At 43.8% G+C, this 14,086-nt stretch overlaps 1 protein-coding gene and 1 long non-coding RNA gene across 2 annotated transcripts; one reads left to right on the plus strand and one right to left on the minus strand.

Annotated features, from left to right (window-relative positions):
* Positions 1-52: 52 nt before the first annotated feature.
* LOC118384558 (uncharacterized) lies at positions 53-2,379 on the minus strand. The gene is made up of 3 exons (XR_004825847.2): positions 2,202-2,379; positions 1,470-1,539; positions 53-354 (listed from the first exon to the last, which is right to left on the minus strand). It is a non-coding gene; the product is annotated as an uncharacterized LOC118384558 (long non-coding RNA).
* A 2,196-nt stretch (positions 2,380-4,575) lies between these two features.
* Positions 4,576-6,901, plus strand: LOC118384560 (ADP-ribosylation factor-like protein 4D). Its single transcript, XM_035771182.2, has 2 exons — positions 4,576-4,754; positions 5,561-6,901. Exon 2 carries the CDS (start codon positions 5,706-5,708, stop codon positions 6,309-6,311), a length of 606 nt encoding a protein of 201 aa, XP_035627075.2. The 5' UTR covers positions 4,576-4,754; positions 5,561-5,705; the 3' UTR covers positions 6,312-6,901.
* Positions 6,902-14,086: the final 7,185 nt, after the last annotated feature.

The following is a 14,086-nucleotide window of genomic DNA, read 5'->3' on the forward strand; positions in this document are numbered from 1 at the left end:
TTGTTCTTGCACTACAGCATAATCATTGCAATGTTTTCTGTGCCCTGTTCAAATACTCAATCTTTACTTCCTCTATTCCTTGAATGAATGGTTTTAGTGCATTGTTTTCACGTTTGTCAGATCAGTGAAATAAATAATATAATACAGTATTGAATACTTTAAAATACCTCCTTTTTTCAGGCTTTGTGATTCCACCTTCCTTGTTTGGTCACATGATTCAAGGGTGTCGTACTTTGAAATGGCCACTGAGTGGTGCTGAAGTTGCACAGAAAGTTGCCTTGATAGTTGGGTGCAGTCCATATTATTCTTCTTCACCAATGACTGGATATGAGTTCTTCACCACTGCTGGGAGTACTGTATGGACAAAAGTAGAGAAATAAAAACACTCCTGTAATTTTATGTACTGTATATCAATAATACATAGCATTATCACAGCATATCACATGCACTCACTGAGTATCTGTCAATCTTAGCACTGTACTGGAGCTTGTTTTTGGAGTGTGAACATTCATTCAACCCAAGACTTGGCTGCCTGCCTCAAACCTCAGGTTTCCAATCCCCATAATTCCTCATCTGTGATATTTGAGCAACTACACGGTAGGAGTGCAGAGCATGGCCCCATTTATTATTTAACAGACCCCATTCTAATGAGAGGATGGTAGAGCGTGACCCCCTCTGCTAACTGTGGAGACTTGGTTTGGCCAGGCTAGAGCCATTAAAATGACCAGACTGTATACACTTGGTTCTATTTCTTTGGGATCCCACGTGACCAAACATTTTTGTTCAATACCAGCACTAACACACCTGATTCAAGTATTGATGTTTAGATCATAAATGTCTGTGCTTGTGCTGTGATCCTGTGCTTTCCCCAGGACTGGAGTTGGGAAACTTGACTAGTGTAGACCACTCCGATCTGAGCATTCTTCCTAAATGGGAGGTTTTTCTGTTTGTGGTGAGGATGTGTGTCCATGTCACCTCTGGGGAATAGGCTGTTGTTGACTCAGGTAATGGAAATCATTGATGTGCCTGCAAGCGAGAAGCTACCAGATTACAGAGATATTCATGAGCCAATAGAAGGATTTGGAGAGTACATTGTAATTCCATTGTTCTTAAAGTGTTGGAGTCAACTGGGGATTAATGGCTCTGGTATTGTGGGCTACTTGCTGGATGACACGGCAAAGTCATGTTGGAACATGAGCCCACATATAATTCCTTAAACAGAAGCGCCTGGGCATGGAATTGTTTGCTTATGAGATTTGATTACCTTCTTTGCCTGAATTACAGTCCGAAGATGGTTGTGGTTGCAGGTTCAGAGATTTACAAATAAGTATTCAAAAGTCCCTTTTCTGAAAGGCCGAGTCATGAGACATAACATGGGCATGTCTGGCTTATGAATATGGTTTTGTTAGTAGTTTGTCACCCTTTTAGGCACAACAGAAAATTGTGAAAATTAAACATTTAGATATTACCTGGCTGCTGAGCTGGTGCGTTAGACTCTGCCAGTGGCTTTGAGCTTGGCTCTGAAGGGTCCTTTGTCATCTGCACAAACAAGAGGTACTTGTAAATGCTATTTACTTGAGGCAACCTGACATGCAGCAGAAACACCAAATGCACCTGAGATATTTTGCATATAACTAGGGGTGTTGAACATTACTTCACAGTTGCACACAGACAGGGATAAGTTTTACACCCTCTATTTAGACAGGTGTTAATGGCCTTCAAGTTCTGAATACCTGTCAATGTTGAACATCCAAAATGTGGTGGAGTTGAGATCCCATACAATGATCCCTGTTCTCAATGCCAAATTAAGACCAGGAACTTGCAAACGTATTTGTAAGTGATAATGGACTGTGTTGCAGCAATTAACTTTGAATAAGAACAGAGTAGCACCTTTCTCTGCTGTTTCAAGAGGTGCTTGAATTTGTAAGTGTCAGTAAATCAATGACATTTAATGCCACCTTATGGTGGGAGTGTGGGATTCTGCTGTTTTCCTGAATTTCAAGGCTATTCATTGGCTCTCGGTCAGTGCTGGCACACATGAAACATTCAGCCGAGGCGTAAGGCATGTCCAGAGGGACACAACCTTCAAAATTAATAATAGGAATTGAGGTTGACCCCTCACAGGGGTGTCCCATGTTCGAATTTGGTTTCCAACTCCGGTGTTAATCAATTATGGAACAAGCCTACTGACGGTAGCCTACCTGCTGCTTGGCCCTGGACATCCTGCTGTCCTCCATGGTCTGCCGGCGCCGGGCTTCCCAATGCATAGCAGACATCCTACACCAGCATCTGTGGGAGAGTGGAGCTAACTATCATTAAACCACAGTGCCAGTGCTGTAACCTGATTGACAGACAAGCCCCTATATCACCGTTTCACCAATTCTGATTAATGACAGCCCAACACAATGTCTTGTCTTTGTCTTAATATAAACAGAGACCACTGATGTTATTCCCTCTCTGTCTCCACACTGCTGCATTTGGAGTTTCAATGAATATGTTTGTTTTTTAAGACAATAGCTAAATCTAACCTAGAGTAACCACACTAACAGCCAATAAATAAAGGAAATCATGTAAGACGTTAAAATGAACCTCTTGATGTACTGGATCTGCTATGTTTTTTTTTTTTAAATGACAAAGAATTATTGGATCTTTTAATTATAACAATCCCTGGAGAGAAAAAAAGCTGTTTTGCCCTCAGAGGCAAGGTGGACTTCAGCAGCCTAAAGCAGGTAGCTAATGATGACGTTGAGTACCTCAATTTTCCAGCTTCAAGTATTTCCCACCTGCCTCGCAAGTTACCTAGCAACTGAACGCTCTCTTGAGTGGGTGGCGTCAGAGATAAAGGTAAATAAGTACTCACCCCAGTAGTTCACCCTCTGGAGATACAATTCTCAGCTGAGGAGTCTGGAAATCTCCAACCCATTTGATCATGTAATATGTGCAATGCACGTTTGGTAACTTACCAAATGCGTTGTCGTTCTGCAATAGTTTTGCACCTGTGAATCTTTCAGCTGTAAACTTCACAATATATGGATGTATTTCCCATATTAGTCGGTAGAGGACGCTACTGTCATGTTTAGTAAAACATAGCCCCTTTTGTTGATTTAACTTCGCAAGTCAGTTTAAGAACAAATTCTTATTTACAACGACAGCCTAGGAACAGTGGGTTTAACTGCCTTGTTCAGGGGCAGAACGACAGATTTTTACCTTGTCAGCGTAAGGGATTTGATTGAGCAACCTTTCTGTTACTGGCCCAATGCTCTAACCACTAGGCTATCGGCTCCTTTGGCTTAATACAGTATGGAGGCATTTTTTCTTGCATTCTAATTCCAATTAATCAAATCTTTAAAAAACATAGGCCTATTTGTTTTTCAAGCCTTTTTTTATACAAAGCAAACACAGTAATTGCCAATGACAATACATAAGTAGATGCATAGACAGTATACGTATAAACATATATTCTGCATGATATATTCAATCCTAAAAGTGAATTGGTACCCAATTTATCATTTTCCAATGGTCTGTTAAGATAGCAACTGCTCTATAAATGTAGCGCCAATGAATAATTGCCCATTGTATATTGAGGTTGTTCCCTTGTGATAATGACAGTAAAATGTCTGTGTTGTGTGCGTGCGAAGGTCGAGTGAATTTAAGATGAGAGAAGAAGTACAGTATAACACGCCTTTTCTCTATATTATTTGATTTGCATCACTTGGAAGCTAATTTGTCAGTGATTTGAACGTTGACTGTGTGCAATTAGTGAGTTCTGCTCCGAGGCAGACCCTTCCACATGGAATCCTACTCTGCAGGAAAGATAATTATTGTTGCACATGCTGACACAATTTCTCAATCTCAATTTCCCTGTGAGTTTTCATTTAACTCCCATGTGTGATATCTGCCCTCTATTTGCTGCACTGTGGGTACATCTGATAACCACTCTATTTTCAAATCTGCGCACAGTTTTGCATCCTCCCCTCATGACAGGCTACAACCAGCAAGTGTTGTGCTGAGAATAGTAACTAGATTCCTCCCAGATATGCTGATATGATCTGGCTGGTTTCATAACACATGCCTTATGAATACAGGGCACTCCAACTCCAGCGGCTCATTTCCTGAAATGTTATCATGGTGCTGTTCAAGGAAAAGACTACAAAGGCATTAGCATTCAAATTGCCACAGTCGACCCATTGTCCTCTTGCTGCCCCCAACTTTGTTCAGAGCAGAAAGACCTCAAGCGGCTACACCATCTACATATTTCCATGATTTTGTGCTGGTATACATTTCTCATAGGCTACTGAACATTATGTCTCATGTCAAAATATGAAATAGGTTACTGTTTAGTGGTTTACAATTATGTACTGACTAAATAAAAAGGCAAAACAGCCAAGACAGCCAACCAAGCTAAGCATACCCATATAATCAATATCCTACTTTGTTTATTCCTTTAGTTTGACAATTCCATAGCAATAGACTGATGACTGTCGATAAGAGCTCACAAGTCAGAGGTCACTGCACTTTCCATTTAAAAGACATTGAATTGGGGGGACTGGGAGTGTTCTCGTTACGTCACTGGTGGGGGTTGTGGTTTTCAGTCGCGCTCAGCACCTTTGGTTCCATTCCTTGTCTGGAGATTCAAGTAGATGGACTGGTTTTTTCTAGCACAGCTTCTTTTGGAATTATTCTTCTTCAGTGTGGATTTGTGCTTATCTGTGTTGGAATTATGTTGTCTGACTCGATACAGAAACGCTATAAAGGTAAGATCGTGTAATGTTTTAACTAACATCGTTTGTTTGGTTCGGTGCAACTAATAAACGTTAACGTTAAGTGTCCCGATTCAGTTCGATATTGTTTCTCGCACGGACAGAGCCAGCATTGCAAGTGCAGCACAGTAACTGGCCACTGAAATTACGTACAACTAAATAATTGTTACCCAACTATCTACCTAGACGGCAAACACTTAACTAAAGTGTATTAATATTATTTATTTTTTGCGTTAAGGTTAGCTAGCTAGTTAACGTTAGCGACACCAGTGTTACTATGCAGCCGCATATGCAACGAACCAACAGGACAGAGAAGTTTGCTGAAGTAACGTTAACGTTACATACATGGGACCGTAACGTTACATACATGGGACCGTAACGTTACATACATGGGACCGTAACGTTACATACATGGGACCAGAATATTCTGTTCCTTGTTGACAAAACACATTTCAATGTGGTCAATAGATTTTTCTGCACATAGCGCGATAAGATAGATTGAAAATGCTTACTGTACACTCTACTCGTATTGCCATGTTAAAAAAGTACATGATTTTAGCCAGTGTTGTCAAACAGTAATGGCTATTCAACTGCAGTTCCATATAATTCCATATTGGAACTGTTTTTTTTCTGCTATGGAACGATAGGCAGGGTTGTTTTGAGAAAAAAACTTGTGGCTAACTGAAATTGACTTTTTTTTTTCTTCGAAGCATAGTCAGTTGACTAAACATAAATTATTGTCATCCACGGTGCCATCTATAAAACATAACTAATCTTGCCCGTTTCCTTCATTTTACAAGGTCATCAGTGAGTTTTGTCGTCTGCCTTCTGGTCTGCAACCGCTGCCTTTGAAGTAGGTGTGAATGCTTCATCTCTCTGGAGACACCCACCACCTCCGCTACTAGAGTCTGCCACCTCACTATCGGGGCCAGGCAACCAGCCAAAATGGGCAACCAGCTAACAGAGATCGCCCCCAACACTCCTTTCCTCCCCAACTTCCAGTCTCTGCATGTGGTCGTCATCGGCCTGGACTCTGCAGGAAAGACCTCCCTGCTGTACAGACTAAAGCTCCGGGAATTTGTGGAGACTATCCCCACAAAGGGCTTCAACACTGAACGGATTAAAGTAGCAGTTGGAAGCTCGCGGGCCACCACCACCTTCCAGGTGTGGGACGTGGGCGGTCAGGAGAAGCTGCGGCCCCTGTGGAAGTCATACACGCGTCGCACCGATGGCCTGGTGTTTGTTGTGGATGCTGCAGAAACTGAGCGTATGGAGGAGGCCAAGGTGGAGCTCCACCGCATCAGTCGCTCGGCAGAGAACCAGGGAGTACCAATTCTGGTGCTTGCCAACAAGCAGGACTTGGACTCTGCAGTCTCTGCTGTGGAGGTGGAGAAGGCCTTGGCCCTCCACGAGCTTAGCAACTCCACACTGCACCACACCCAGGGATGCAGCGCGCTGAACGGTCAGGGGCTCCAACCCGGCCTGGAGAAACTATATGAAATGATCCTAAAGAGGAAGAAGCTGCTCAGACACAGTAAGAAGAAGAGATGAGCTGTGCGTCTGAGCTTCCGAAAGGCGCTTCGCCTGCAGAATGGACCTTGTTGGTGTTCCTTGGAATTTTATGGACATTTTGTGCCCCTGAGGACATGCTTCTGGTTTCCCAGTGATGGTCAGTCCAGAGGACAGAGAAATGGACCTGTTATACTATACGTTGGACACCGCACGGACTACGTTCAGCCCTTTACAGTGGCTTTTTCCCCCTGATTAACATTCCCACCTTTTTTATCAATTTGTTGTGTCGACACGGTCTAGTCCATACGTCCAGTGACGTATGGTAGTTCTAATTTAGTTTACCTTGTTGTTCACTTTGTTTCATGGAGGTGGTTCACCGTTGGAAAAGACAACGCTTTTGTAGATCAAAAGAGGGGACTGTATTTCAACCCAATGTTCAGATGGCATTGGAACTGAAATGCCTGCTGGCACGAGGCCTGAGGCTGCTAGCCATGATGCAAGTTTTCACCACAGTTTTGCTTGTCATGGTGGACTTAAATGTGTGAAGATGTTACAACCAATATGTTTTTACATTCTGTACATATTTTTTGTTGTAATACTTACAAATTAATAAATTATTGAAGACACTATCTAGAAGTCCCCCTTCCTGCTGTTTATTTGACCATGCTGACCAAGCGTTATAGTTTGCCCTTGTTATATCAATGTTTGCACAGTTTATGGTATTCTCAACAGAACACCAAGATCCCTATAACTTATAGGTCCAAATTTGGCTTTTTTTTCTTTCTTAAGAACCTCATTGGAAAAAGTGTCCTTTCGAGTCAGAAACATGAACTGTTGTCTCCTATTTCAATTACTAATCGTTCCTTTAACATCTGCCTGCTTGATCCCACCCTGGCAGAGATTGTTTAAAGAACAAACAATCTCCTTGACTTCTCCTTGTAGCATTTGCATCAATCACAAAAGGAACTGCTTACCTGTATTCTTCAATGGCATTTAATGAGCGATTTGCACATCAAAAGTCTCCTAGATGACATTCATTGGCAGATTTCCAGTCATTTTATATACACTGCTCAAAAAAATAAAAGGGAACACTAAAATAAAACATCCTAGATCTGAATGAATGAAATATTCTTATTAAATACTTTTTTCTTTACATAGTTGAATGTGCTGACAAAATCATCAATGGAAATCAAATTTATCAACCCATGGAGGTCTGGATTTGGAGTCACACTCAAAATGAAAGTGGAAAACCACACTACAGGCTGATCCAACTTTATGTCCTTCAAACAAGTCAAAATGAGGCTCAGTAGTGTGTGTGGCCTCCACGTGCCTGTATGACCTCCCTACAACGCCTAGGCATGCTCCTGATGAGGTGGCGGATGGTCTCCTGAGGGATCTCTCAGACTTGGACTAAAGCATCCGCCAACTCCTGGACAGTCTGTGGTGCAACGTGGCATTGGTGGATGGAGCGAGACTTGTCCCAGATGTGCTCAATTGGATTCAGTTCTGGGGAACGGGCGGGCCAGTCCATAGCATCAATGCCTTCCTCTTGCAGGAACTGCTGACACACTCCAGCCACATGAGGTCTAGCATTGTCTTGCATTAGGAGGAACCCAGGGCCAACCGCACCAGCATATGGTCTCACAAGGGGTCTGAGGATCTCATCTCGGTACCTAATGGCAGTCAGACTACCTCTGGCGAGCACATGGAGGGCTGTGCGGCCCCCCAAAGAAATGTCACCCCATACCATGACTGACCCACCGCCAAACCGGTCATGCTGGAGGATGTTGCAGGCAGCAGAACGTTCTCCACGGCGTCTCCAGACTCTGTCACGTGCTCAGTGTGAACCTGCTTTCATCTGTGAAGAGCACAGGGCGCCAGTGGCGAAATTGCCAATCTTGGTGTTCTCTGGCAAATGAAAAACGTCCTGCACGGTGTTGGGCTGTAAGCACAACCCCCACCTGTGGACGTCGTGCCCTCATACCACCCTCATGGAGTCTGTTTCTGACTGTTTGAGCAGACACATGCACATTTGTGGCCCGCTGGAGGTCATTTTGCAGGGCTCTGGCAGTGCTCCTCCTGCTCCTCCGTGCACAAAGGTGGAGGTAGCGGTCCTGCTGCTGGGTTGTTGCCCTCCTACGGCCTCCTCCACGTCTCTTGATGTACTGGCCTGTCTCCTGGTAGTGCCTCCATGCTCTGGACACTACACTGACAGACACAGCAAACCTTCTTGCCACAGCTCGCATTGATGTTCCATCCTGGATGAGCTGCACTACCTGCGCCACTTGTGTGGGTTGTAGACTCTGTCTCATGCAACCACTAGAGTGAAAGCACCGCCAGTATTCAAAAGTGACCAAAACATCCAGGAAGCCAGGAAGCATAGGAACTGAGAAGTGGTCTGTGGTCCCCACCTGCAGAACCACTCCTTTATTGGGGGTGTCTTGCTAATTGCCTATAATTTCCACCTGTTGTCTATTCCATTAGCACAACAGCATGTGCAATTCATTGTCAATCAGTGTTGCTTCCTAAGTGGACAGTTGGATTTCACAGAAGTGTGATTGACTTGGAGTTACAGTGTGTTGTTTAAGTGTTCCCTTTATTTTTTTGAGCAGTGTATATGTATGTGTATATATATATATATATATATATATAGGGTAGCTCCATTCATTGATCAGTTAATTTATTAGTCAGACAAATTGGTATAATTAGCTCACAAAGATAATTGGGAATAGTTGTGAGGAATGTGTTTTCTTGAAAGGCATCTCGCCTTCCAGTGAGAGAAAGAGCAGTGTTATAGTAGCCTAAAAACCACAGGCAATTCTAAACCTGAGACTGTTATAAGTTACTGTTCCTGACACAGTGCGCCACTTGGCAATAGTACCACAACGAAAATAACCTAGTTCTTGCCAGTTGCTAATATGTATCTGGTTTCTCAGATATACTGTATTTCATCAATAGAGAAAATCTAGAGGTTTGAACAAGTGACTAATACTACTTGTATAGTGGAAATCAGTGGATCTAGTAGAAGTTATTTGATTTTGTATGTGTTCACAGAATACTAAGAAACAGGATCAAGGATCTAGAGCTTGGCCTGTATAAATATTTGAAAGCAATATGAAAGGAAATCTGTGTGCAGGACTGACTTCAAATGTACCACATACTTCAAATCAATAATGGAGGCTAGGAGCCTACACCAGCACACGAAAACCTTCACTTTAGTCTAATTTTGGCCATTCTATTTGTCAGGTAAGGAGATTAATGCACTGTCTTTGAATTGTCTCTCACACTTCACACATTTTTGGGGCTATGTATTGCTACCTTTTTTTAGGTTTTGTGTTGCTCTTATATTCCAATAGCATCACCTATGTTTTAGAGGCATTTACACCCTTAAGCTTACTGTATACTTCCCTGTCAAAACAATTTGCACCAATATTATGACTTTTTGTTCGTTTTGGTGTTCTGCAGTTGTTTTTGTTGGGCTGTTCGAGCACACTATTTTTTATACAGCCTAGTCGAAGTTTACGCCCCTTCGTCTGTGATTGGTCAAAAGTAAGGATTCTTCAATTAAGTGTTCGTCATTCAATGAGAGACCAGTTTTAATGCAAATTTTTTCACTTGAGAAATACTGCACCAAGCATCTTAGATGTAAAATTACGTGATGAACGTAAAAGTTGATTACAGATTTCTTGATTTTTCTTAAGATGAATTCAGACTGTTTTGAGGTATTTTGTCTATTTGTTGCTATGGCGTCTCTAGAAGCACAAAGTAATATTGGCATATTTTTTTCTAGTTTTTCAACCAATGGTCTTTTAAGGGCGTATGTGAGACACAGATGTTCACTTCGCCTAGCCTAGTTCTGCTAAGAGCAAACCGAACCTGGTGTGAGGACGCCTTTATTCACTCTACTTGCCTGCAGGCCGATCTAGGAAGACGAGTCATGCAGGAATGTAAGAAGGGCCCACCAATACCCAGCCATCCCCCGTCACAGCCACAGTCTCACCACCAACCATACACTTCTACTGATACCAAATCCAATTACCTTAATTAGAACCTCCCTGTGTGTCTCGGCAGCTTGAGCTGGATTAGTCAGCAGTATTGACTCAAATCAGCACAGAAAACACAGTAGCCAAGTTTAATTAAATTAAACCTTTATTTGATTAGCGTGTTTTTGCGATTTCATCATCAACGTGCTCTGCTCTCCCAAGGCACAAGACCAAAACCATGTAAAGCAGGTCTACATTAATTGAAGTCAAGGAAACATCTTTCATTAGAAGTTAGGCTTTATAGAGCTTTGACCAAACCATTTGGTTTTGCCAATAACAGTAATCCAGCTTGGCTGCTAATATTGCCGGCCCTGATGTCTAAATATGCCCTGCACACTACATTTCACCCCCCTGGCCAGTGCTGTAATTTAGGGTGTTTCTGTGGGAGGCTCCAGCTTTATGGTCCATCTAAGGTGGCTCACAGATAGTGCTTCCAGAATAGAACATTACCTCTCACTCCCCAAGCAGCTGTGAGCACTGACCAGATAATAAGGCAGGGAAATTAGTCTGTGCGAAGGGAATGTTTTACCCTTGAGAAAAAGTACTTGAACTGAAGTGTGGGTCTAGTAGTTTACTTTGACATACTTCACAGGGAACGCTTTGTAAGGGTGGGTACAAGTCAAGCAGAAAGAGCAGAAGAATTTGACAGGTTCTCTCTCTGCATTGGTGCTCCCATAGTACAGTATGCAGCTAGTGCGTCAGAGCAGTGAAGGGTGTGCAGAGGCAAGCTACCAAGCTTGCGTAAAGCTCTATTATTTCAAACCAACTCTGTGATCCACACCCACTCTCTAACGAATAGCTGAGCAGTGACACAGGCCTGGCAATGCGCTGTCCCCCAGGCACTACAGGAGATACCCAGTCTGACAGCCAATGAGCTGAAAGTACTACTTCATTCGTTTTTTTGGGTGTCTGTACTTTACTCGTTACATATTTATCGCCAGACCCACTGGCTCCAGGTCATCTATAAGTCTTTGCTAGGTAAAGCTCAGACTTATCTCAGCTCACTGGTCACCATAACAACACTCACCTGTAGCACGCGCTCCAGCAGGTATATCTTACTGGTCACCCCCAAAGCCAACACCTCCTTTGGCTGCCTTTCCTTCCAGTTCTCTGCTTCCAATGACTGGAACGAATTGCAAAAATCGCTGAAGTTGGAGACTTATATCTCCCTCACTAACTTTAAGCATCAGCTATCTGAGCAGCTTACCCATCGCTACAGCTGTACACAGCCCATCTGTAAATAGCCCATTCAACTACCTACCTCATCCCCATATTGTTTTTATTAACTTTTTTGCTCTTTTGCACACCAGTACTTCTACTTGCACACCATCATCTGCACATCTATCAGTGTAAATTTGCTACATTGTAATTACTTTGCTACTATGTCCTATTTATTGCCTTACCTCCTTACTCCATTTGCACACACTGTATATATATTTTTCTATTGTGTTATTGACTGTACTTTTGTTTATTTCATGTGTAACTTTGTTTTGTTGTTTTTTGTTGCACTGCTTTGCTTTATCTTGGCCAGGTTGCCTACCTGGTTAAATAAAGGTGAAAAATACATAAACTTTACTATTTATATTTTTGACAACTTTTACTTCACTGCATTCCTAAAGACAATAATGTACTTTTTACTCCATATATTTTCCCTGACACCCAAAAGTACTCGTTACATATCTTCCAAGAGAATTCTCTTCGATTATAATCACAGCTGTATATATCCCCCAAGCAGACACATCGATGGCTCTGAACAAACTTTATTTAACTCTTTGCAAACTGGAAACCATTTATCCGGAGGCTGCATTCATTGTAGCTGGGGATTTTAACAAAGCTAATCTGAAAACAAGACTCCCTAAATTTTATCAGCATATCGATTGCGCAACCAGGGGTGGTAAAACCTTGGATCATTGTTACTCTAACTTCCGCGAAGCATATAAGGCCCTGCCCCGCCCCCCTTTCGGAAAAGCTGACCACGACTCCATTTTGCTGATCCCTGCCTACAGGCAGAAACTAAAACAAGAGGCTCCCACGCTGAGGTCTGTCCAACGCTGGTCAGACCAAGCTGACTCCACACTCCAAGACTGCTTCCATCACGTGGACTGGGACATGTTTCGTATTGCGTCAGATAAAAATATTGACGAATACGCTGATTCGGTGTGCGAGTTCATTAGAACGTGCGTCGAAGATGTCGTTCCCATAGCAGCGATAAAAACATTCCCTAACCAGAAACCGTGGATTGATGGCATCATTCGCGTGAAACTGAAAGCGCGAACCACTGCTTTTAATCAGGGCAAGGTGTCTGGTAACATGTCCGAATATAAACAATGCAGCTATTCCCTCCGCAAGGCTATTAAACAAGCTAAGCGTCAGTACAGAGACAAAGTGGAATCTCAACGGCTCAGACACAAGAGGCATGTGGCAGGGTCTACAGTCAATCACGGACTACAAGAAGAAACCCAGCCCAGTCACGGACCAGGATGTCTTGCTCCCAGGCAGACTAAATAACTTTTTTGCCCGCTTTGAGGACAATACAGGGCCACTGACACGGCCTGCAACGAAAACATGCGGTCTCTCCTTCACTGCAGCCGAGGTGAGTAAGACATTTAAACGTGTTAACCCTCGCAAGGCTGCAGGCCCAGACGGCATCCCCAGCCGCGCCCTCAGAGCATGCGCAGACCAGCTGGCCGGTGTGTTTACGGACATATTCAATCAATCCCTATACCAGTCTGCTGTTCCCACATGCTTCAAGAGGGCCACCATTGTTCCTGTTCCCAAGAAAGCTAAGGTAACTGAGCTAAACGACTACTGCCCCGTAGCACTCACTTCCGTCATCATGAAGTGCTTTGAGAGACTAGTCAAGGACCATATCACCTCCACCCTACCTGACACCCTAGACCCACTCCAATTTGCTTACCGCCCAAATAGGTCCACAGACGATGCAATCTCAACCACACTGCACACTGCCCTAACCCACCTGGACAAGAGGAATACCTATGTGAGAATGCTGTTCATCGACTACAGCTCGGCATTCAACACCATAGTACCCTCCAAGCTCGTCATCAAGCTCGAGACCCTGGGTCTCAACCCCGCCCTGTGCAACTGGGTACTGGACTTCCTGACGGGCCGCCCCCAGGTGGTGAGGGTAGGCAACAACATCTCCTCCCCGCTGATCCTCAACACGGGGGCCCCACAAGGGTGCGTTCTGAGCCCTCTCCAGTACTCCCTGTTCACCCACGACTGCGTGGCCACGCACGCCTCCAACTCAATCATCAAGTTTGCGGACGACACAACAGTGGTAGGCTTGATTACAAACAACGACGAGACTGCCTACAGGGAGGAGGTGAGGGCCCTCGGAGTGTGGTGTCAGGAAAATAATCTCACACTCAACGTCAACAAAACTAAGGAGATGATTGTGGACTTCAGGAAACAGCAGAGGGAACACCCCCCTATCCACATCGATGGAACAGTAGTGGAGAGGGTAGCAAGTTTTAAGTTCCTCGGCATACACATCACAGACAAACTGAATTGGTCCACTCACACTGACAGCGTCGTGAAGAAGGCGCAGCAGCGCCTCTTCAACCTCAGGAGGCTGAAGAAATTTGGCTTGTCACCAAAAGCACTCACAAACTTCTACAGATGCACAATCGAGAGCATCCTGGCGGGCTGTATCACCGCCTGGTACGGCAACTGCTCCGCCCTCAACCTTGAGGCTCTCCAGAGGGTAGTGAGGTCTGCACAATGCTTCACCGGGGGAAAACTACCTGCCCT

This window comes from Oncorhynchus keta, chromosome 5, assembly GCF_023373465.1.
Source record: "Oncorhynchus keta strain PuntledgeMale-10-30-2019 chromosome 5, Oket_V2, whole genome shotgun sequence".
NCBI lineage: Eukaryota > Metazoa > Chordata > Actinopteri > Salmoniformes > Salmonidae > Oncorhynchus > Oncorhynchus keta.